A 25,704-nucleotide genomic window follows, 5' to 3' on the forward strand; every position below is an offset into this window, starting at 1 on the left:
GCCCAATTAAATGCAAAATTCCAGAGGTTAGCCAGAAGAGATAAGGAATTATTTTTAAACAAGCAATGCGCAGAAGTGGAAGAAGACAATAGAATAGGAAGGACAAGAGACCTCTTCCAGAAAATTAGAAACATTGGAGGTAAATTCCAGGCAAAAATGGGTATGATCAAAAACAAAGATGGCAAGGACCTAACAGAAGAAGAAGAGATCAAGAAAAGGTGGCAAGAATATACAGAAGACCTGTATAGGAAGGATAACAATATCGGGGATAGCTTTGACGGTGTGGTCGGTGAGCTAGAGCCAGACATCCTGAAGAGTGAGGTTGAGTGGGCCTTAAGAAGCATTGCTAATAACAAGGCAGCAGGAGACAACGGCATCCCAGCTGAACTGTTCAAAATCTTGCAAGATGATGCTGTCAAGGTAATGCATGCTATATGCCAGCAAATTTGGAAAACACAAGAATGGCCATCAGATTGGAAAAAATCAACTTATATCCCCATACCAAAAAAGGGGAACACTAAAGAATGTTCAAACTATCGAACAGTGGCACTCATTTCACATGCCAGTAAGGTAATGCTCAAGATCCTGCAAGGTAGACTTCAGCAATTTATGGAGCGAGAATTGCCAGATGTACAAGCTGGGTTTAGAAAAGGCAGAGGAACTAGGGACCAAATTGCCAATATCCACTGGATAATGGAAAAAGCCAGGGAGTTTCAGAAAAACATCTATTTCTGTTTGATTGGCTATTCTAAAGCCTTTGACTGTGTGGACCATAACAAATTGTGGCAAGTTCTTAGTGGTATGGGGATACCAAGTCATCTTGTATGCCTCCTGAAGAATCTGTATAACGACCAAGTAGCAACAGTAAGAACAGACCATGGAACAACAGACTGGTTTAAGATTGGGAAAGGAGTATGGCAGGGCTGTATACTCTCACCCTACCTATTCAACTTGTATGCAGAACACATCATGCGACATGCTGGGCTTGAGGAATCCAAGGCTGGAGTTAAAATCGCTGGAAGAAACATCAACAATCTCAGATATGCAGATGATACCACTTTGATGGCTGAAAGCCAAGAGGAACTGAGGAGCCTTATGATGAAGGTGAAAGAAGAAAGTGCAAAAGCTGGCTTGCAGCTAAACCTCAAAAAAACCAAGATTATGGCAACCAGCTTGATTGATAACTGGCAAATAGAGGGAGAAAATGTAGAAGCAGTGAAAGACTTTGTATTTCTAGGTGCGAAGATTACTGCAGATGCTGACTGCAGTCAGGAAATCAGAAGACGCTTAATCCTTGGGAGAAGAGCAATGACAAATCTCGATAAAATAGTTAAGAGCAGAGACATCACACTGACAACAAAGGTCCGCATAGTTAAAGCAATGGTGTTCCCCGTAGTAACATACGGCTGCGAGAGCTGGACCATAAGGAAGGCTGAGAGAAGGAAGACCGATGCTTTTGAACTGTGGTGTTGGAGGAAAATTCTGAGAGTGCCTTGGACTGCAAGAAGATCAAACCAGTCCATCCTCCAGGAAATAAAGCCAGACTGCTCACTTGAGGGAACGATATTCAAATACTTTGGCCACATAATGAGAAGACAGGACACCCTGGAGAAGGTGCTGATGCTAGGGAGAGTGGAAGGCAAAAGGAAGAGGGGCCGACCAAGGGCAAGGTGGATAGATGATATTCTAGAGGTGACGGACTCGTCCCTGGGGGAACTGGGGGTGTTGACGACCGACAGGAAGCTCTGGCGTGGGCTGGTCCATGAAGTCACAAAGAGTCGGAAGCGACTAAACAAACAAACAACAACAACTGATGCATGGGGGGGGGGACAACGATTTGCCTGGACTTGCCAGCAGAAGGTTTCAGTTTCAGTTTCTGTTTTGCAGCCTCTCTTCCACCCCAGCTCAGCAGCCCTCTTTGCTTAGCACATCTGCATGAGCTTGTAAATATGTCTTTGTAAGAAGCTTTTGAGCCTATCCAGGTTTCTGGATAAGGAAACTGTTTATGTTTCATGCTTTCTTTAAATACACTTATTTTTGTAGAAATGCCTGGTGTGTTTTTTCTGATCTCTTGGGCCAAACACTTTTCAGCACTCTGCAACATGTTTTGCATGAATTGAATATGGAATTGAATGCTGGTTGAATAATCATAATCATAATCATAATCATAATCATAATAATAATAATAATAATAATAATAATAAAAATTTGTTGTATCTGCCCGCTCCTACAGACCCTGATACAAATACAAAAACAATAAAAACAGCTAAAAGCATACAACACCTACAGCCCAAGCTAAAATCACCATAACAATAACAGCAAACCACCCCAGGGGCCCCACAAACACATTAACCTGAGGCCTGAGACCAAAATCAAGTCTCAAAACTTTTCAGAACCTCAGGAGAGAGGGTGCTGTCTGCATCTCTGGGGGGATGCTGTTCCAGAGGGCGGAGGCACGACAAAGAAGGAAAGTTTCCTCAGTCCCATAAGATGACAATATTTAATAGAGTGGAACTGTAGCATACACACTCTGCCAGGTTGTACAAGGTGGGCACAAACAGTTGGAGATAAGCAGTCCCTCAGATATCCAGGCCCTATGCCAGTAAGAGTATATGACAGCATGTGCAATAGAATAGGTCAATATTGACCAGGCAGTAAAGACAGAGCTCCTTAGTTGCTTAACGTACTTATCAGTAAATTAATAAAAAAATATTGTTGTGATAGCAGAGGTATGTTTGCTGGAGATATGAATGAATGTGCACTTCTGAGTGCATATCATGCCATACTGCTGTCTGAAACCCCAAGTGATTTGCAGCAAATGTTAGAAAGATTGTATAATACAATAAGGAGCATGGATCTGAAAATAAATGTATCAAAGATTAAGGTAGTTGTGTATAACAAGGAAAATGGATGTGACTGCAAGTTATACATAAGTTTAAAAAAAGCTACAGCAAGTACATGAAATTGTGTACCTTGTAGAGTATTTACTAAAGATGGGAAAACAGATCAAGAAATATTAGGACATGTAAATGCTAGTAGAATGGTAATGTATAGTATATATAGTATGTGATCTGTTGCAAGAAATAAGCATCAAAGAAGCAAAAATGGCTGTGTTTTAGAGTGTTCTTCTGTTCACATTGCTATATGGAAGTAAGAGTTGGGTTATGTCAGCAGAAGCATAAAAGTAGGCTGAATACAGTGGGGACGGGGTACTTATGTGTGATAAAAGAAGAGTTAGGGTCAACAATGAAAGTGCAATGAACTGTATGCAGATTGAACACAAAAGGGAGTCACCAGCATGAAAGATGTACTGTACATTAAGGTGATCTAGTTACACTTAGAGAATGAGGACTGAATCACAAAATGTGCTGACTGTATTACTTGCCAGTCTGTGGAACAGGCTGCCATATCATGTACTGAGTTCCTTCACTTGAGGTCACTGAATGGCAATCTGTCAGATATTTATTTATTTTATTTTTATCCCACCTTAATTATTTTTTATAAATAAGGTGGTGAACATACCTAATACTCCTTCCTCCTCCTATTTTCCCCACAACAGCAACCCTGTGAAGTGAGTTGGACTGAGAGAGAGGGACTGGTCCAAGGTCACCCCACTGGCTTTCATGCCTGAGGCAGGACTAGAACTCTCAGTCTCTTGGTTTCTAGCCCAGCACCTTAACCACCAGACCAAACTGGCTCTCATGCCGCAGTGGATCCTGCAGTGAGCAGGGGTTTGGACCAGATGACCTCTAGGATCTCTTTCAACTCATCTTTCAATAATTCTATGAATATATGAAGAATGAATGGGTCAACAGGAAGGGAAAGGCCAAGGAAGTTGAGTTCAGTTGAAGAGATCCTCAAAGAAGAGTTTTAAAGAACAAAAGGCAACATTTTTGGGAGAGATGGGTGGTGATAAAATTTGAAAAAAAAAAAAAACATACTAAGTACTGTATGGCATGGTGAAAGCCAGGATGGTTTGCAAGGATGGAAAAATATGAAGAGGTATATTCAGCTGTGGATTAACCATTAAGTGAAATAAGCACATGCTTAGCACACCAAGGGAAGGGGGGCACTGCAGAGTTTTTTTCCTTAGCTTTTATTAACTGAGAGCCAGTTTGGTCTAGTGGTTAAGGTGCTGGGCTAGAAACCAGGAGGCTCTGAGTTCTAGTTCTGCCTTAGGTATGAAAGCTGGCTGGGTGACCTTGGGCCAGTCCCTCCTTTTCAGCCCAACTCACCTCACAGGGTTGCTGTTGTGGGGAAAATAGGAGGAGGAAGGAGAATTAGGTATGTTCACTGCCTTGAGTTATTTATAAAAATAATAAACGTGGGATAAAAATTCTCTCTCTCTCTCCTGTAACTCCTTCACTGCCACACTCAACTTTAGTTTTCACTGCCACACTCAACTTTAGTTTTCAATGAATTTTTGTATTTGCATTTTTCCCTTATAACAATTTTATTAAAGAATGCATTAAAGAGTGTTGAAAATTTGCTTTTTTTCTATTGTCCTAGTTATGAGTAAGTAATTTGCTTATTTTGCTTACTGCTATTTAGTGTTAAATAAATACATTTTTTATAAGTTTATATTTAATATAGTTGTGGGGTCTGGCCTGGTGGAATAGCCTGGAAGAAAACTGAAGTTTTAATCTCTTATTTCGCCTTCAGCACTTATTGTCAGTTAAGCAATGGAAGGGCTGAGGGGCACCACTATTGGGTTGTGCTTAGGGAATCAGTTGGCCTTAATCCAGCCCTGGGTATACTGCATGGCACTGGATGTATACCAGATTTAGTTATATTTCCTTTTCTTTTTCTTATCTAATGCTTACCTAAGACAATTTCTTTGGCTTACTATTTCTTACTCCTTTTTTTCTGCTTTGAACAACACTGCTTATCCTAAAAGGGAATATCATGATGGGATGTATATATAATTTATATTTAAAAACCAAGAGGGGTAATTTTTATGTGAAAAATCTTAAGTAGTTTTTAAAAAACCACTCCATAGCTGTAAGGGTTCAGTGAAATGGTGAGAAGTCAACTCCTCCTGCCTTCTACAGTCTCCTGGCCCACAACTTTGTCCCAGAAGTTTGGAGGATCCTCTCAAGCAGATCTCAAGGAGCAGGGGTGAAAAAGAAGGCAGAGAAAGTTCTACTCCTTGTGTACATCTATACAATATTGGATGTTTTTTGGTAATATTATTTCTTTGTATTAAAAACTGATTCAGAAGAAAACAGACAGGTGAGCCAAACATATGTGGCAGATGTACACACAATTAAAATTAGAGAAATAATACAAACTAACCTTCTTGAATTGAGATTGCCAGGGGGTTTCTACTGGATGACTGCAACAACTTCTGATAGTTTTGTGCATTTTGGTCAAACAACTGTACAAGAAGAGCACAAGTCTTTTCATATTCACATCTACTAACTGTACATAGCTGCTCCAATTGCTGAAATACTGTTGCTGTATCATCCAAGGGATCGTCCAAACCTTCCCTAAAATGGATATTTAAAAAAATTGTAATGGACAATATGAAAATCACTGGACAGTTTGATATATTATAATCAGTTTCCACAAACTAACAGCTGAAATCAGCACAAAACATGTCAGAAGGAGACGTGTTTGTCTTTTAAGGATGAAAGCTGGTTAATTAATTCAACAATGATGAATTTGGCTTTTCTTTTATAAATAAAGCATGAGAAAACTTAGATTGGAGCAAACTGATTTCAGAAGCATCTGTTTTTCCTATTTATCTCAGGAATGAAATTAATGCAGTTAATAATTGAGAGCCAGTATGGTTAAGGCTCCAGGCTAGAAACCGGGAGGCTGTGAGTTCTAGTTCCGCCTTAGGCATGAAAGCCGGCTGGGTGACTCTGGGCCAGTTACCCTCTCTCAGCCCACAATGTCAGGCTAGGGCAACAAGCCGGTTGGTCAATTCCTGTCATAATGGATCAACACTTGGTTGATCCCAAAAAAACGGACACTGCACCTGCAGGGAAAATACTAGGAAGAAAAAAAAAAACAATTAAAAATAGCTATCAGGAAAGAAACAGTATCTATGTGCAATAGAGCTAGAGTTATGAAGCTATAGTTATGGAGAATTGTACTCTCTGTTACCTTATTATCATGGAAACAGATTCTAGTCTAGAAGTAATGTATGCCTTTGTGATTTCAGGTGCATAGGTATCTAGGAGATGGGGTTCTGACGATTTCACAAAAGGAACTGAGGCAACCATTCTTTGCCAGAGGGTTAGCAAATAATGAACACTGTTTGGTGCAAATTCCCAGTGCTATAAAGAAACAAAATGAGGTTTTCATTAGAGTAAGTTTCAATCCAACATGAGCATTTATTTATTTATTTTGTTCATCAAACTTGATCACCACCCATCTCCCCCACACAGGGGGACTCTGGGTTGTTTACAATAAAAACAATTACTAATGTTATTTATGACTGTTCTTCACACCTTGGTTAGAACACAAAATCCATGATGATGCATTGTAAAAACATAGATGGAGCCCTAAACTGACAACCTTACAGAAGAATATTCTTGGCAGATAAAAGGTAAACAATCAGTCACCAAGCTCTATACACTCCCCCTTTAAAAAATAAAATAAAGCACAAAAGCATTATATCATTATCTTACCTGTAAACTAGTAATAGTGAAACTTGCTATCAGTCTAATAACTTCTGGATAATCTTTCACAACTACTAATTCACCCAGTTGATAATTGGTTTTCAAGCGAGCCAAAAATCGGCAGAATTCATGATAGTTACCAGGATCCGATAAGCCCTAAATTATTAAAAATAAAATATTCATTATGAGAGGCCTAAAGATGAATGACTAATAGGTCTACCCAAATTCAATCCACCCCCAAATCAAAAGTTAATTAACATCACTGTCCTACGCCACAAATATTCTAAGATGTAATTTTGAAACAAACTATTTTGCAAAGTCAGACACCTGAGAATTATCCGCATGACCTAGATTTGGAGTGGGAGTACAAGTTGTGATTCTTCATAGAAGAACATAATAGGCTAGACATGCAACATACTGGAGAAAAATCAGCACTATGTTAAGAATGCAACAGCAATTTACTCTCACAGCAGGGATGGGGTGATCAGGAATGGGCAACAGTAATGCAACAGCCAGGCATCTTTCTGAACATTCGAACAGCAAGTATGTGTGTATGCAGAAATCTTTCTCAAGTCAAGCAAGAGTGGTGAAAGCGTTTTACGTTACAAACGTTTTATTACACTCCCTCTGCTCCCCCACAAACTATCCAACAAGATCTCAACACATTGCTGTTTTAATATCCCTTAGGACAGAAAAAAGGACAACATTTAAGCTTGGCTCCTTCTTATGAATTGCCCTTAGGGATCAGGCAACGGAACTTTAGCAAATCAGGAACTAGGATTACAGCACAAACTTACTTTATGATCCAAAGCAATTCGAAGTCCATGGGCTATTTCTCATTCCCAAGATAAATCCCACAACACGGAAGTCAGTCTGCATGTGACAAAGCTACAGAGCCCCACAGAACTGTGTTGCATGCATCTCCTGTTCCTTCATTCTAACAAATCATATCATACTGCTCAATGCAATATAGCTTATTATTAAGAACTTACATTTTTTTTTAAAAAAAATACATTTTAAAAGTTGCATTTTAAAAGCCTCGTTTTTTCAGAAATTATACAACAGGCACAAAGCAACAAAGCCCAGTGCATGCAAAGAATGTGTAAATTAGCAAGCCACTTCATCTTTCCTCGAGCACCCTCATTCCTCAGTTTTCCACAAACTAAAAAATCAACAGATACTTATTTCAAGTAGGAATCATTCTCTCCCTTTAACTTTGACACAAAGATGTCTTGCTAACTGTTTTTAAGGATCTTAATTCTGCTGTGGGCATGTCCCCATTCCATCCAGCTACCACTGTCCTCTATGAGCTATGAGAAAGACAAGTCATCTGCCTTGCCTACTTTTTTTTCTTTAGACACTGGAATATACCTTTCTACTAGAATACCTTTTTTAATGGAATACCATTCTCCCGCCCTCTTACCAGGCACTGCCCTCTACATCCATGTTGGCCAGATATACAGTAGTATGGTTCTATACTACCCCTGTAATTCTACCACCAAAAAAATAAAAAAAATCCATCTGACAGATATATAAGGGGATCAGGATGACGCAGGAAGGAGCTATGTCCCACATTAAAACCCTAAGGCAATGCTTCCCAAACCAGGGTAAATTACCCAAAATTGGGTAAAAGTGGTTTTTCTTTGGGTAACCACACACAAACCCATTACCCAATCACGACAGGGATATTTAAACTGACTTCAAGTGTTTTACCAACATTGGGTCAAAAGGACTTTCTGATGAGCGGTTTCTAGTAATGAAGGAAATAGTCTGGGAAGGACTGCTCTAAGGACACCCCACCACGCCTCAGTGCTAAGGCTCAGTAAAGCTCGGCTATGGGAGCAGCGCAATGTATGTTGCCATATTTTTCTGCTGACTCAAAGTCAGGAGAAATGCACATTAACATAGCCGTGAGGAAGCTCACATAGACAAACTAATTGGAGATGTGCATCTAATATGCTTGAATTCCAAAATTAATTCAACCGCTGATAATTGGACCCCAGTTAGCTTGAGGGTTAGGGTTAGGAAATGACAAATATTTTTTAGGAAACTGGATGTACCAGTTTAGTCTAGTGGTTAAGGTGCTGGGCTAGACACCAGGAGACCGAGAGTTCTAGTCCTGCCTTAGGCATGAAAGCTGGCTGGGTGACCGTGGGCCAGTCCCTCTCCCTCAGCCCAACTCACCTCACAGGGCTGTTGTGGTGGGGAAAACAGGAGGAGGAAGGAATACTAGGTATGTTCCCTGTCTTGAGTCATTTATAAAGAATAATAAAGTCAGGATAAAAATTAAATAAAAATAAACAATTTTTTAAAATTTGAAAATAAGATCCTGCTACAAATGCAACACCCACTCCCTAAAACTGGAGACGAGCAAGCCAAACCCCTACAACATCCCACTTAAGTACCCTAACCCTCCCCTTATCCCGTTCCCCCACCCCCACAAATCCAGATGGCAAAACCATCGCCACTAAAATGAACCTGAGGAAAATAGAAAATACAGCTTAGCCCATCTCCACCATTAGCGTATCTGCTATGTTATAGGAGCATCCAGGCCCTGCATCTCCCAAGGCCACAAACTATGCCATTTGGCAACGTTCAAGTTCGCCCTGGAACAGCTCTGAAAATCAGGCAATCATACCGTTGGTGGCTGTCTCCCAGTAAGCCCACTCAACCTCCAGATCAGATTGTCACTTCTGCTCCTGGGTATGCGAATGGCCACTGGGGCAATCCCATCCCCTTGTTCTCGGGGGTTCAGCAGGGGTGCCCGCTGAGACCACTGCTCTATGTTCTGGCACTGGACTTGGCCCTGCATGCCATAAAGCGGGAACCTCGGGTGTCAGGCTTTCTGGTCCCAGCAGCCAGGGTGGTTTCCCTCTCCTCCCATGGGGAAATGGTTAAATTGGTCGCACACACCAATGATGTCTCCCTGCTAATCTGCATGCCACTGGATGATTAGGCTGCTTGGGACCTCCTGGTCCACTGCAGCTCCGTTTCAGGGGCTGCCTTCAATACAAAAGCTGTGTGAACAGACCCAGAGTGGATAGAGACAACCATCTTGCTTGAAATGCAAAACTGATTTTGAATTTTGAAATGTTTTGCATACTTACAATTATTCCTCTGAAACAGGACATTTTTGCCAAAAATTACATCTACAGTGTCTGCAAGTTTCCACAGACATTGCTCACTAAAAATAGGGGTGAATTAAAACAACACATCAAAATCATATACATCCTTTTTGCACAAAACTCCCCATGCCTACCTTCATGAAATGTCATTTTTCTTGAACAGTATGCAATAAAATGTGCACGTTTTGCTTGTTGAAAGATGAAGTATGAAAGGTACAATACAAACTACATTTTAACAAATGCCTTCCCTTATTAAATCTGGATTTAGCCACACAGAACCAGTAACAAAAGTTTAAAAGGTAAAGCCATTTATGCTTTCCCAAGTTACTCAGTGGAATATAACATTTCATAGTATTTCTTATTTTTGTGTTTCTGTCAATAGTCAGCCAGCAGCCCTTTTTTGGGTGACTTCTCCACTGCTGGGAGGAACAAGCCCCAGGACCATGTGTTAAGCTGCTGTAAGGAATACTGTAGGCATTTGGCAGATAAAATTGCTAAGATTTGGAATGGTCCAGTCAGGCCACTGGAGGTACAGCCTTGCTCAAATATTTGGGAAGAGTTTGAGCCTGTAATTCCTGAAGAAGTGAACAGGATCCTCTATGCTATTACTGTAGCCCGGCCACCTGTGTATTAGATCCCTGTGCTTCCTGGTTGGTTAAGGCCACCCCATGAGGTGACAGGCAGTTGGTCCTTGCAATGGCGATGGCCTCTTTGGTACAGCCCCTCCTCAAGGAGCCTTCCCTGGACCCAACCATGTTAGAGAACTTTTGTCCAGTCTCCAACCTTTCCTTTTTGTGGAAGGCTGCTGAAAGGTGGTTGGGCTAGATACAGAATTTTTGGGGAAGCCTGTTGAAAGTGGATGGGTTAGTTATAGATAACCTGGAGGAAACAGGTTATCTAGACCCTTTTCAGACAGGTTCTGTCTATGATGCAGAGATAGAATTGATTGTGTTTGTGGAGGACCTACGGCAGAATCAGGATGGGGAGGTACAGCCATCCTGGTTCTTCTTGATTTCTCAGTAGCTTTTCATACAACCAATCATGGTAACTGGACCAACTGCAGGAAGTGGAAGTGGGAGGCATGGTGTTTCCGTCATTTTCTTTTCCCCATGGCTGGTTCCAGTCAGTGCTGATAGGAGGAGAGGTTGAGCCCAATACTCCTGATTTGCATGATGCTTCCAGGCTCAATGCTCTCACCATTTCTATTTAACAACTACATGAGGACATTGGTTTAGAGACAGGGATCATCAATTTGCTGATGATACTCAATTATACTTCATGTCTGCAAATTGGTTGAGTGATGCTGCTGAAGTCACGTCCCAGTGCATGGAGGCTGCAAAGCTTTGGATGGAGAAGAACAATCTCAGATTTTACCCTAGCAAGACTGAGTAGCTGTGGGTAATTGAGCCTCTTGGTGCTGGGGATCTTCCATCTCTGGCTCTGAATAGGGTTACATTACTCTCTTTGCACCTAGTGTGCAACTAAGGCGTCCTGCTTGAAGAGCAGGCAGCAACTTCAGCCAAGAGGGCCTTTGCACAGGTTCACTTTGTGGATTAGCTGTGTCCTTTCCTCAATCAGGAGGCCCTTTTTTTCAATCACTCATGCCTTTATCATCTCACTGATGAACTCTGGCAATGTGCTCTACATTGGGCTGCTCTGTAAAACCATTGAAAAACGTAACACAGTGACATAAGCAAAGAAGGGAAGGCTACACACCATGCACTTGTAACACACGTGCTCTGTTACCAGTTGGTTTCCGGATGTAATTTAAGGTGCTTGTTGTCACCTTTGAAGTCCTACACGGCAAAAGGCCTTGTTATTTGAAGGACCTCCTGTCTCCCATGGTTTCTGTTCACCCTGTAACATCTGGCATACTCCTGGTCTCATCAATTAAGCAATGTCATCCAGCAGGACCCTGGAGGTGGACCTTCTCTATCACACTACTTGCCCTCTGGAAGATCCCCCCCCCCAAAAGATTTGCATGGTAAGATCTCCACTTTATCAGCCTTTAAAAGAGCACTAGACAACCCGTGACCTGTTGGGTCATTGTTTCAGAGGTATCTCCTTACCAGATTCCTCAATGCCTTCAACAACAGCAGAGCTTCTAATGTACTGGAAAAGTTCTTAAAACCTCATAGAGAGATGTATCTGCCTTGAAAATAGCCAATGTTGAACTGTATAGCCCAGTCAAACATCAGGAGTTAACCACAATGAATGTTTTACGACATTTTGTATTATGTCATAAAATGTTTTATGATAATTTTTATCTCATAAAATGTTTTATAAAATTTGCCAAATTTCTATTCCATGGGAGTCATGGGTCCCGGATTTTGGACACATTCTGTAAGTTAGCCCGTTTGAGGTACCTTAGTTGAAATAGTTTTGCCCTGTGACGCACCATTTCACCCAGTTAAAGGTTACAGACACTAGAGTTTTAGTAGTATACTGATTAAAAAGATGGCTCTTTCCCCAGGCCTTGGGTTAGAGTGATGAGGGAAGAGCCCTTTATTTTTTATCTCCCTGATGGGGTAGAGAGCTGATTGTATTTCCTGCCAGATGACACCGTCTTTTGGGTTTTATTTTTCTACTGTTTTTGTAAAGTAAGTAGCCCAGAGTTGTTGGAATTGGGTAGCCTAGATATGTACTTATTTTATTTATTGCTGTCATTTATTTGGCTGCCATCTCACACATATATTTATATTTGAACTATGAACACTAATAAATAAAATAAAATTCTTGCTTGAGTGGACTTATTCTGATCCGATTATTCTTATTCTTATTCTGATCTAATCTAACTAGAATTAGACAACCAAACCAAACTACCAAACCAGGACTAAACAAAATCCAGATTCATATGAATTCTAATTTAGACAAAGATAACCTAGGAGAAGTCTCATACCAATAAATTATAGCACTGGCTCAAAAATGTAAGGCAGATGGGATGGTGTGGGGCACAGGTAAAAACTAGCTGATTTCTCACAATATTACTCCAAATGCCGCAGTAAAGTCCTCCATTGGCTAATTTAGCTATTGGAGTACTAAGTGTCAGTCTTAATATTTACAGTAAAAATATCCTAAGAAAAAATGTAAATCACATAACTAGAACTTATGAGAAAATGGGGAAAAAAATTACCTGAGGATTTTCGAGTATTCTTTTTACTCCTTTGATTAGATTACCAAGATACTTGGCACGTTCTGGATTGCTAAATAGGGATCGTCTTGTAGAAGCAAACTGAACTAAACAGGAAAGTGCCTAAAAGGGAGACAATGATTTAAGAAATGTATTGTTAAGTGGGACATAAATATTGGGTTTTGAACCAAGCAAGAACTTTGCTGCTATTTTGCTTCATTTGTCTTTACTAAAAAACACCTTTAAAGTTGAACCAACAGCTCCAGTCATACATAAATTATATTTAAAATACAAAAATTGCCATCAACTTGTGTTTACCATTGTGAAAAAAATATACTCAAGCAAGCTGAATCAAAATACAGTAACATGTATAATATCTCCAACTGAATTATAGCTATGTAAATTTTTGTACAAACAAAAGGTCAAACATTTTTGTATAAACAAAAGGTGGTACACAAGATGATGATGATGACTTGACTGCAGCAGCCGTGTGAACGCTAAGCTGTTACAATGCAACATCTAAACAGTTGCAGCTATGATAATGGAAGGCCAGAGCACAGAAGCAGGCACAGTAGGTGATGAAAGGAAGAGCAGCCAGCCCATTCAAGCATTCTAGAATGTGTGATTACTTGCACTAACGTTGCCTGAAAATACATACAGAATGCAGCCCCTGAAAATTCAATAATTAAATTGAGCGGATGGTCTTGAGAACAACCCATTCCCGTTACAAGTATTTCAGACGTATTTGAAGTTAGACTCCCAACCAACCTACTGGCCACGAATGCCCGGTGTTAAAAAAAATACACTACCATAAAGACAACTTATACAATAAAATCTAAGATTTGGTACAGATCAAGTACCAAACTTTATTTACAGTCATAGACCAAAGTTCTGTGTATAACATAAACCAATAAACATGTTTGTTGTTTATTCGTTTAGTCGCTTCCGACTCTTCGTGACTTCATGGACCAGCCCACGCCAGAGCTTCCTGTCGGTCGTCAACACCCCCAGCTCCCCCAGGGACGAGTCCGTCACCTCTAGAATATCATCCATCCATCTTGCCCTTGGTCGGCCCCTCTTCCTTTTGCCTTCCACTCTCCCTAGCATCAGCATCTTCTCCAGGGTGTCCTGTCTTCTCATTATGTGGCCAAAGTATTTCAGTTTTGCCTTTAATATCATTCCCTCAAGTGAGCAGTCTGGCTTTATTTCCTGGAGGATGGACTGGTTTGATCTTCTTGCAGTCCAAGGCACTCTCAGAATTTTCCTCCAACACCACAGTTCAAAAGCATCGATCTTCCTTCGCTCAGCCTTCCTTATGGTCCAGCTCTCGCAGCCATATGTTACTACAGGGAACACCATTGCTTTAACGATGCGGGCCTTTGTTGTCAGTGTGATGTCTCTGCTCTTAACTATTTTATCGAGATTTGTCATTGCTCTTCTTCCAAGGATTAAGCGTCTTCTGATTTCCTGACTGCAGTCAGCATCTGCAGTAATCTTTGCACCTAGGAATACAAAGTCTTTCACTGCTTCTACATTTTCTCCCTCTATTTGCCAGTTATCAATCAAGCTGGTTGCCATAATCTTGGTTTTTTTGAGGTTTAGCTGCAAACCAGCTTTTGCACTTTCTTCTTTCACCTTCATCATAAGGCTCCTCAGTTCCTCTTCACTTTCAGCCATCAAAGTGGTATCATCTGCATATCTGAGATTGTTAATGTTTCTTCCAGAGATTTTAACTCCAGCCTTGGATTCCTCAAGGCCAGCTTGTCGCATGATGTGTTCTGCATACAAGTTGAATAGGTAGGGTGAGAGTATACAGCCCTGCCGTACTCCTTTCCCAATCTTAAACCAGTCTGTTGTTCCGTGGTCTGTTCTTACTGTTGCTACTTGGTCGTTATACAGATTCTTCAGGAGGCAGACAAGATGACTTGGTATCCCCATACCACTAAGAACTTGCCACAATTTGTTATGGTCCACACAGTCAAAGGCTTTAGAATAGTCAATAAAACAGAAATAGATGTTTTTCTGAAACTCCCTGGCTTTTTCCATTATCCAGCGGATATTGGCAATTTGGTCTCTAGTTCCTCTGCCTTTTCTAAACCCAGCTTGTACATCTGGCAATTCTCGCTCCATGAACTGCTGAAGTCTACCTTGCAGGATCTTGAGCATTACCTTGCTGGCATGTGAAATGAGTGCCACTGTTCGATAGTTTGAACATTCTTTAGTGTTTCCCTTTTTTGGTATGGGGATATAAGTTGATTTTTTCCAGTCTGATGGCCATTCTTGTGTTTTCCAAATTTGCTGGCATATAGCATGCATTACCTTGACAGCATCATCTTGCAAGATTTTGAACAGTTCAGCTGGGATGCCGTCGTCTCCTGTTGCCTTGTTATTAGCAATGCTTCTTAAGGCCCACTCAACCTCACTCTTCAGGATGTCTGGCTCTAGCTCACCGACCACACCGTCAAAGCTATCCCCGATATTGTTATCCTTCCTATACAGGTTTTCTGTATATTCTTGCCACCTTTTCTTGATCTCTTCTTCTTCTGTTAGGTCCTTGCCATCTTTGTTTTTGATCATACCCATTTTAGCCTGGAATTTACCTCCAATGTTTCTAATTTTCTGGAAGAGGTCTCTTGTCCTTCCTATTCTATTGTCTTCTTCCACTTCCGCGCATTGCTTGTTTAAAAACAATTCCTTATCTCTTCTGGCTAACCTCTGGAATTTTGCATTTAATTGGGCATATCTCCCCCTATCACTGTTGCCTTTTGCTTTCCTTCTTTCTTGGGCTACTTCTAGTGTCTCAGCAGACAGCCATTTTGCCTTCTTGGTTTTCTCTTTCTTTGGGATGTATTTTGTTGCCGCCTCCTGAACAATGCTGCCAACTTCTGTCCAGAGTTCTCCGGGACCCTATCTACTAAGTCCAGTCCCTTAAATCTATTCTTCACCTCCACTGCATATTCCTTAGGAATATTAGTGAGCTCATATCTAGCTGATCTGTGGGTCTTCCCTAATCTCTTTAGTCTGATCCTAAATTGTGCAAGAAGAAGTTCGTGATCTGAACTACAGTCAGCTCCAGGCCTTGTTTTTACCGACTGTACAGATGTCCGCCACCTTTGGCTGCAAAGGATGTAATCAATCTGATTTCGGTGTTGTCCATCTGGGGAAGTCCATGTATAAAGCCGTCTCTTAGGTTGTTGGAAGAGAGTGTTTGTTATGCAGAGTGAATTGTCTTGGCAAAATTCTATCAGCCTGTGTCCTGCTTCGTTTTGTTCTCCCAGGCCATACTTACCTGTAATTCGAGGTGTCATTTGACTGCCCACCTTAGCATTCCAGTCTCCTGTGATGAAAATAACATCTCTTTTAGGCGTGTTGTCCAGTAGGTGCTGCAGATCCTCATAGAACTGCTCTACTTCAGCTTCTTCAGCATTTGTGGTTGGGGCGTATATTTGGATCACTGTGATGTTAGATGGCTTGCCCTGAATTCGAATTGAGATCATTCTGTCGTTTTTTGGGTTGTATCCAAGCACTGCTTTAGCCACTTTACTATTAATTATGAAGGCTACTCCATTTCTTCTGTGGTCCTCTTGTCCGCAGTAGTAGATCTGGTGGTCATTTGATGTGAAGTGGCCCATTCCAGTCCATTTCAGTTCACTGACGCCCAGAATGTCTATCTTTAATCTTGACATCTCACCAATAACCACATCCAATTTGCCCTGGCTCATAGATCTTACATTCCAGGTTCCGATGGTGTGTTGATCCTTAGAACATCGGATTCGCCGTTCACCACCAGCACCGTCGGCCGCTAGCCGTCCTTTCGGCTTTGAGCTAGCTGCGTCATCACGTCTGGGGCTAGTTGAGCTCATCCTCTGTTCCTCCCCAGTAGCATTTTGACCATCTTCCGACCTGGGGGTCTCATCTTCCGATGGTATACCGACATATCTCTGGTTGTACTGATCCATTTAGTTTTCACGGCAAGAATACTGAGGTGGGTTGCCATTACCTTCCCCAGGGATCGCATTTAGTCTGACCTCTCTGTCATGACCTTCCCGTCTTGGGTGGCCCTTCATGGTTTAGCTCATGGCATCATTGAGGTGCTCAAGCTCCAGCACCACGACAAGGTAACGATCCTTTGCTGAAGAATAAACATGTAATAAATTAAAATATTAAAAGAGAAAAATACAGTTAATTGCCTTCTGACATGGAACAATCTATTAGAACTTAATTATACCCTGAGTTTCCTTACAGCGATCATGACTGAGTACTATCTTGCTACCTCTTTTGAGATTTCTAAGGATTGAATAGCTAGTAGAAGAAAATGTATTCTCTTCTACAGTACAGTTAGAGCAAAGTACAAGGAAAGGTAGTATTAATTCAGAGTGCCATATAAGGCACAATGGGCAGCTCGGCAAAACGTGTGATTTTCATTCAACGACACTCTCCACATAAGGACAGATTTGTTTCCTGGAAGGGAAGGTGGCCATACCTCTCTTCCAGAACCCTGGGTGGCAAGGCATTAAGCCTGCTGTGAGAAACAAAGAAAATGTTATATAAACACTTTGGAGTAGGTAAAGGCCTGCTCCAAAGGCTGAAGTTACAGTGGTGAAAAATTGTGTTCCTGCTCTTCTATAGATCCAGATATGCTGTTTGATTTCTTGGAGGCCCTCTCAGACTCTAGTATTATCAATGATTGAACTGAAAATACACCACAGGTCAAACCTAAAGCTATGTTTTTTTCCCCATGAGGAAGAGGGATCAACTGGGACAGAGATCTCTCCCAAAAAGTTAATTTTAGCCTGTGTTTTAACTGGCAAATCCTCAAGCAAACCCTATCAATACACAACTGAGCTCCAGCCTCAAGCTTGCATTTAAAATGCAGCATGGGCCATGAAACATTCCTCTTAAGAACTTACTCTAAGTTACCTTTACTTTATAGGCACAAATTTGTACACCATTAGGTATTAGGCAAGATAGGCTAAAATTAACTTTTTGGGAGAGATCTCTGTCCCAGTTGATCCCTCTTCCTTATGGGAAAAAAAGTATTAGGGACGCGGTGGCGCTGCGGGTTAAACCGCTGAGCTGCCGATCGGAAGGTCGGCGGTTCGAAACCGCACGGCGGGGTGAGCTCCCGTGGCTAGTCCCAGTTCCTGCTCACCTAGCAGTTCGAAAACATGCCAATGTGAGTAGATTAATAGATACCGCTTCGGCGGGAAGGTAACGGTGTTCCGTTTAGTCATGCTGGCCACATGACCACAGAGGAAGTGTCTACGGACAAACGCCGGCTCTTCGGCTTTGAAACGGAGATGAGCACTGCCCCCTAGAGTCGGACACGACTGGACTTTACGTCGAGGGAAACCTTTACCTTTACCTAAGTATTAGGCTCAGCACCTCAGCCCTATAAAGCACAATTACAGTGGGAACATAATTATTTTCAAGACGATTGGCAAACATAATTATTATATTGGAAGTTTTTTGTGCATGGGAAGAAATGATTTTATCTTGTTCTTTCCAGCTATTCGAAGATTGAAACACAATTCCTAAGTATTTGAAGGTCTTAATTTGCTCAATCAGATTGCTGTTGATTTTCCGTTTATGGAGGATAGTAGCACATTGTTTTATGAATAGAACCACTTTAGTTGTTTTTTTTTATTTTTCTTCCCTACAATAAACATCTAAGGCTCATAAACTCTGCTGAAAACTATCTTGTGTCATGGAGAGGATAAAACAAAACAGACATTGTTTATTTGCTAGCATGGGAGATAAAATTCACTTTTTGTTAGGGATTGAATTAGGGGAGTTGACATAAAGATTAAATAGAAAAAATAGAATACAACCTTATTTAATTTCTTTTAAAGTGGGAATTGGGGCTGAAAGACCTCCACTTGCTATACATTCTGCATGTATGTATTCTTGTTGAGCATCATAATTAATAAGAATGCAATCTACAACATTTTCTATTAATTTGTTATTGTTGTACTTTTATTACCAGGGATGGGAGATGGGTCTGGGGTATTTCCTGTTCATATGCTAAAATGTATCTTAATGTGTTTGTATGTGATGGGTGAAGAGACTATACTTTTTCCTTCCCCATTTCAGGAAGCTGTCTTGAGCCAGCTTTGAAAATCGCAATGGGGAAAACTATTAATGGACCCCCACTTTAGGGAGATGGGGGGGTGGCTTAGGCTCAACAGAATTACTTTTCATTGGGTGCACTGGTTTGGAATGGTCTCTAGTAGACATCTGGTTGTTTCCCACCCTGAGCACCTTCCAGAAGCTGCTTAAAAACAGCCCCTCTACAGGGCCTTTGGACCATGACCCTACCTTGGTTTGGTTACAGTTTGGGTTGATTAATTCAACAATATTCTATGTTTCCATTAGTTTATGGACTTATTTGTATTTTTGTTTATTGTATATTATTTCTTATATATGTTATCTGTAAACCATTGTGAGTCCTTAGTAATTCAGCAGCCTATAAATGTAAATAACAACAACAATGCTGGAAGAGAGACCACATGTCCACTAGTGATTTTTAGGATCTTCAGAGCCTCGTGGGGCGCAGAGTGGTAGGCGGCAGTATTGTAACCAAAACTCTCCCCATGACCCGAGTTCAATCCCAGCGGAAGCTGGATTCTCGGGTAGCCGGCTAAGGTCGACTCGGCCTTCCATCCTTCTGAGGTTGGTAAAATGAGGACCCAGCTTGCTGGGGAAGGTGACTGGGGAAGGCAGTGGCAAACCACCCTGCTATAGTCTGCCAAGAAAACGTCGTGAAAGCGGCGTCCCCCCAAAGGGTCAGACATGACTCGGTGCTTGCACAGGGGACCTTTCACATTTCACCTTCACTTATAGCATCACCCAGCCATTGCTAAAGTGACAGAAACTCCATTCTCATTACTGTGCCAACATACCACTTCACTGTGGATAGCTGGATGATTCTAGAAAGTCAATAGCGTACAGAACTGTGGTAGTAACAGTGACTGTAGATATTCCTTAATATGCTGATGAGTTACTGCTGATGGAACACAGGGTGCCATCTTGTCAAGCCAGAAAATAGGACTACCCAATATTACTGTCCCAATAACCTTATCTGCAATAGTATACATGCACCACCTTCTTCCCAGGCTGAACGAAGGATTCCATTGCAAAATATAAAGATAATAAAATCTCAGGAGAGGTAACAGGATTTTTTAGTTGGACAGATTTAACAAACGTATATTGTGCAGAGATCTTTACAGAAAGTTTCCTACTGAGAAAAAAAAAAGTACTAAAGATACTTTATACTTACTAACTGAGACAGCATTGAAGGCAGGGAATGATACAGGTCAAAAAAGAGATCCAAAGTCTCTGGTTCCAGGAAAACTGAGAAGAACAAAAGTGAAAAGAATTAAATGGGTAATTAAATTGTGCTTGTAAGTCAAGGACTACCTGTAATATGTTTTTCAGGCTCTACCAGATAACAATATGTATTTATCTATTTACTTATCCAAAAGAGTTCTACTGGATGGCTACCTCAGAATCCAAACACACCTAGAAGGCACTACATTAGAAAAAGGTACATTAGATGATTAGTACTGATTATTCTCTTACTTGATCTCCAGTTTGTTGGAATCTGTACAGTACACAGATCATCTGCAGATTCATCCGCTGAACTACCAATGAAGTCATAGTTAAGACAATTGAGGACAAGCTTTAGAAGATGTACTGCTAAATTCTGTTGTTGTTGATCTTGAAGATTTAATGGTTTTGCCAACATCTAAATCCAAACCAAAAAAAAAACGTGGTTCAGTAACATACGTATTTCTGAACAAGCTACGTAATGTCATTGTATCAAGAGTTCCAATACAATATATCAGAGTTCCAACACATAACACTCTCACGTCTCAAATTCTGTGCAGCTAATGCAGATTTAGATAGAAACATACAGGTAGTCCTCAAGTTACAACAGCAATTGGAACCGGAATTTCCATCACTAAGCAATGCAGCCATGAAGTCTGAGATGGGTGGCTCAGAGTCACTTGCTGAGATGGACAGCTATAGAAATTGAATAAATAAATAAATGAAGTGCGATGCCACGTGACTGCATTGCTCAGCGAGAGCAATCCCAGCGGTCCCCGCTGCCATCATTAAGCAAGCATTGTCAGTTGTTAAGCAAGCACCTCCTTGCAACTTCCTGCCAGCTTCCAATAAGCAAAGTCAGTGGGGTAGCTGGCAGGAAGTTGCAAAACCCAAGTGGCTTATAAGCAGGCGGGCACACAGGTAAGTGGTGGCTGCCAGATGGGGGAGGGAGAACAAGTGTGTGCAAGTGACAGGGGAGCAGCACTGCAACGAAGCTTGGTGGGGCTGCTGCCAGGTGGCAGACAGTGTGCAAGGGTGTGTGAGTGGTGGGGAGGTGCGGCACAAGCCCAGCACAGCTTGGGGTAGCTGCTGCCAGGTGGGAGAAGGTGCAGAGGTGGCTGGGGAAGTGCGACACAAGTGCAGCAAGGCTCAGGAAGCGTGCATGGGTGGAGGAGACTTAACCAAGGAACTTGCGACCTTCCCTGCTGGCTTCCCCATTGCTTGTGGGAAGCTGGCAGGGAAGGTCGCAAACTGCGATCACATGACCACGGGATGCAGCAGCCATTTTAAGTGCGAGCTGGTTGCCAAGCCTGTTGCCAAGTGATCATGTGACCATCGGGGTACTGGGACAGCCAGAACTTCAAGGACCAGTTGTAACCACCACTCGTCCAGCACCATTGTAAGTTCGAACAGTCAATGAATGAGTGGTCCTTAACTGAGGACTACCGTTACTAGGAAAAAATAACATTCTCCTCCCTTACTCTCTGGAGCATTCACAGAATGTGAGTTACAGTGAATCTTATTGATACAAGCCTATTTCAGGGACTGTATCTGCCAATATAAAACTCTCACAATTACATTGGAGTAAAGGATATTATCTGTTACAATTACTGCATTCCACACAGAGACAATCAGCCTGATTTATCTAATTATACAAAGCAGGAATAAACATGAACATGCTGTTTGTTCACATTGTGGTTTAATAAGGCAGTCTTCCTAGCTTAAATATCTGGTACACAATCGTTAAAAGCAACAATTCTCTTCTTATTGGACTCCTCTTGCAAAGATAGGAATACATACTAAGAATCTTAATCCGAACTTAAACGTTCATTTATCACTTTCTTACCATACATTGCATACTAATCTAGCTGCATGTTTCTTGCTTTAAAAAAATATCCATGAGTCACTCTAGAAATAAAATATCAAATTTTGTTCTGATGGCGTAAAGAAATAATCCAACTATAATATGGCTACTGTTTGGGCCCACCTCTTTTAGCAGCGAGCATGCCAGCATCAAAATTTCTTTTAGAGTGGTATCACGGAAAGAGGTAGCAATTCTACGATGCTTTGATGAAGGTCTTGAATAATCAATCTAAAAAAAAAAATCTTCATTTGGATATTATATAACTTAAAGCAGTTTTTGCAAGTGCTTACTACATGCCCATACAATGCACTATTATGAATCACAGAAGTATTAATATTTCGAATCCATCCAATACATTCTCAAAAATTTGTAGCAATACTTTAGCAGTCTTTTTAAATACTCATGTTGAATAAGAGAAGATTTGAGCAGATTATTTGAAAGCAGCAGAACAACCAATAGAAAAGGCAACTTTAATTATTGTTTTCAAAACCGGCACCAGGTTTCACACAGCCTTTAACATCACTGAATGCTTCCATGCTGGTGATGGAAAATCCTGAAAATAGCAGAGGTGGTAATGGCAGCAAAGACTTTACCAAAAAAAATGGTAAAAGCCATCAAAATCTGCGAAATTTTCCCTTTGGGCAGCAAAGGGTAGCCCGGAATTTTAATCATTCTCCTTTATTGGTTGAACCAGGCAGGGACAAGAAACAATGGGTAAGTGCTGTTGCAGTGCCATTTCCACCACCTCTTGTGAATCCCCAACCCCCACGAAACATCGATCTGGAGCTATGCTCTGATCTGTCCCTTGAGATACATCTAACATTTTCTGCCTGCCCAGTATATTCCAGCACAGCAGGTATGCTCCAGGTCCCCTCTATTAAACACTGTCATCCCCTCCGAGAGTTGTACAGCACCCTCTCTTCTGGGGCTCTGGAAAGCTCTTAAACCCAACTTTGCCCCCAGGCCTGGGGTTAACGTATTTCTACAGCCCTTCTTGTGGTTTCTTATTGTTATTATGACTGTTTTAGTCCAGGCTGTCTATGTTGTTTTATGTTTTTAATTGTTTTTATTGTTTTCTGATTTTGTACACCACCCAGAGTCCACTGGAGTAGGCGGCTATAACAAATTTAAATAATCATAATCATAATATTATGGAACAATTAAAATGGAGGACATAGTAGTAGGCCTGTCAATGAGACTGTCCCTTTTGATGCTTCTGGAAGCTAGGTAAAAGGAAGAAAAGAAATAGATAGCAGAGCACATGATGACTATGAACAAATGGGATGTTTATTGGGTTTTGTAAATGCGCAAAGATCCTGCTGCTAATACAAACCCTGCTCCTTCTTCAGATTATTATAACTAGCTATAGTATCAGTAGAAATGATCCTATTTTCTTCATTCAGTGAGTTTTGACACAATCCATTTCTAAGCTTCATTAGACAGAAAGTTTCTCTTTGGTCATTTTACCCTATTTATACTGTAGTTTCCCCTTTCATTAGTTCTTCTTCCAAAACACTATGACAATAATATGGCAGCAATATAAAATAATACCAAGAAAGAAGTACACTTACAAAATTCATTTCCTGAGTTAGTTCTGAAAGAATCATTACTCCTATTATGCAGTGATCCACAGTCCCCTATAACAGAAACAAAGGAGTTCATAAAGGCTTTAGGTGGCTTTGAGAACAAGCATTCATGTTATCAACCACATAATTCATTTTCACTTCTCATTACAAACACACAAAACAAAAATAGGCAGATTTCTTTAAATATTATACATTTTTATCTTTCTGAATGATGTGTCAATTCCAGCACCAAAAATTGCAAACACAACAAAGCAACCAGCAATTAATTGCATATAATTACTTAAATAGAGATATACCAATGAACCAATTTATGTAGTACCATGTCCAGAAAATATGTTCTAAGTATTGAAAAAAAAATCCCTTTATATGGCTGATGCTTAAATCAACAATTATTTATCACTTAATATACAAAAGGAAAAAATATGAAAAAGGAAGAAAAAAGAAAGCAAAAAAGAGAAAGGAAAGAAAAAAAGTGTAAAGGTACATTTATCAGATGTATAATAACTCCATTTTTAAATATGGCATTAAACTTTGACCAAATGAAATAATAATTTTCTTCCATTATATTGTAAATCAAGGGCAGTACAGACTTTCCATCATTTATTTATTTATTTATTTGTTGATTGAATTTATATCACCGCCCATCTCCCCCAATGGGGGACTCTGGGCGGTTTACAATAAAACAATGGAATAATCATAATGGAATAATCTTTTTTATTATATCCCATGCATTATAAAACCATGGATCTTCACACATCTATAAAACCCAAATTTCCAGTATATAGTTCAAAATCACATTTACATCTTTAAATCTTATCATTTTTCTCAAAAAGAAAATATTAAACCAACATTAGAAAAGAATAGGGCAGGCCCATATCATGTCTGTAAATATTCTCTAGGTCATTTTATTTGTCAACTTCCTAAAGCTGCCATAATACTTCTGGGCGGCGCACCATCTTAAAAATAATAAAAACATCATAACCACCAAAGATAGATGTCCAGAGAAAGCAATAAAAGCAACCTTCAACTGCTGTATTCCAAAAAGGGGCCCTGCCATATTACCTATCCAGGGCTCGGGGGAAGAGCCAGGTCTTCAAGGCTCGATGAAACAAGTTAGACTAGGGACCTTATAAATTTCTGGGGAGAATGTTGTTCCAGAGGTCAGGTGCCAAAACACCCTATCATTTCAAGGAGAAGGAATGATGGGCAGACATTATATGTTATAACAGACAGAAGCATCTGCCTATTCATCAAAGAAGGAGTTAGCAGAATGGCATACATGTGAAAAGGAAACTGGACTAACATCTGCACAACTTCTAGGAAGGTATCTGTTTGCTCTTCCAAAGACATGAAACTGCCTTATTTTGGTTCATCTAGCTCACAGCCAATTACTCTGACTTGCTGTGGATCTCCAACACCTCAGTACAACCATTCCAGTCAAATATTGTAATAACCCACAAATAGCTACTAGGTTTGCTGCAGAAGTATACAAGGTAAATTCTTTCATTAATTTAAAGTGAAAATTTAAATCTTCAGACGTGGCAACTGTTGTTTACTTTCTGTTTTTTTATTAACAGATATTTGAAAGCCAACCAAGGAAAAAAAGAGAAAAGAAATAAAACAAACCAAAAAAAAATAGAAAAAGAGATTTACAAGCAGTCTAAGATAGAATAAGAATTTTCAAAGTAACATTACATTAGTGCTGCATATAAAGGTGATCTTACATCAATTTAGCACTTTAAAAACACTGTCAAAAATCAAATTAATAATTAGCAAGGTAAAGGTAAAGGTTTCCCTTGACGTAAAGTCCAGTCGTGTCCGACTCTAGGGGGCGGTGCTCATCTCCGTTTCTAAGCCTTAGAGCCGGCGTTGTCCGTCGACACTTCCGGGTCATGTGGCCAGCATGACGACGCGGAACGCCGTTACCGTCCCGCCGAAGCGGTACCTATTGATCTACTCACATTTGCATGTTTTCAAACTGCCAGGTGAGCAGGAGCTGGGACGAGCAACGGGAGCTCACCCCGCCGCGCGGTTTCGAACC

At 40.7% G+C, this 25,704-nt stretch overlaps 1 protein-coding gene across 2 annotated transcripts in view; it reads right to left on the reverse strand.

The window, feature by feature from the left end:
• The window catches only part of RANBP17 (RAN binding protein 17), a 227,276-nt gene that overhangs the window by 187,512 nt on the left and 14,060 nt on the right, over positions 1 to 25,704 (reverse strand). For both annotated transcript variants that reach the window (XM_063315799.1, XM_063315806.1), the window contains exons 5-12: positions 23,649 to 23,714; positions 22,201 to 22,305; positions 20,466 to 20,631; positions 20,164 to 20,237; positions 12,888 to 13,007; positions 6,639 to 6,785; positions 6,112 to 6,284; positions 5,296 to 5,489 (exon numbers count right to left, since the gene is read on the reverse strand). In XM_063315799.1, coding sequence (XP_063171869.1) covers positions 5,296 to 5,489; positions 6,112 to 6,284; positions 6,639 to 6,785; positions 12,888 to 13,007; positions 20,164 to 20,237; positions 20,466 to 20,631; positions 22,201 to 22,305; positions 23,649 to 23,714 — 1,045 coding nt within the window. The remainder of the gene's footprint in view (positions 1 to 5,295; positions 5,490 to 6,111; positions 6,285 to 6,638; positions 6,786 to 12,887; positions 13,008 to 20,163; positions 20,238 to 20,465; positions 20,632 to 22,200; positions 22,306 to 23,648; positions 23,715 to 25,704) is intronic.

This window comes from Candoia aspera, chromosome 1 (assembly GCF_035149785.1).
Source record: "Candoia aspera isolate rCanAsp1 chromosome 1, rCanAsp1.hap2, whole genome shotgun sequence".
Classification (NCBI taxonomy): domain Eukaryota; kingdom Metazoa; phylum Chordata; class Lepidosauria; order Squamata; family Boidae; genus Candoia; species Candoia aspera.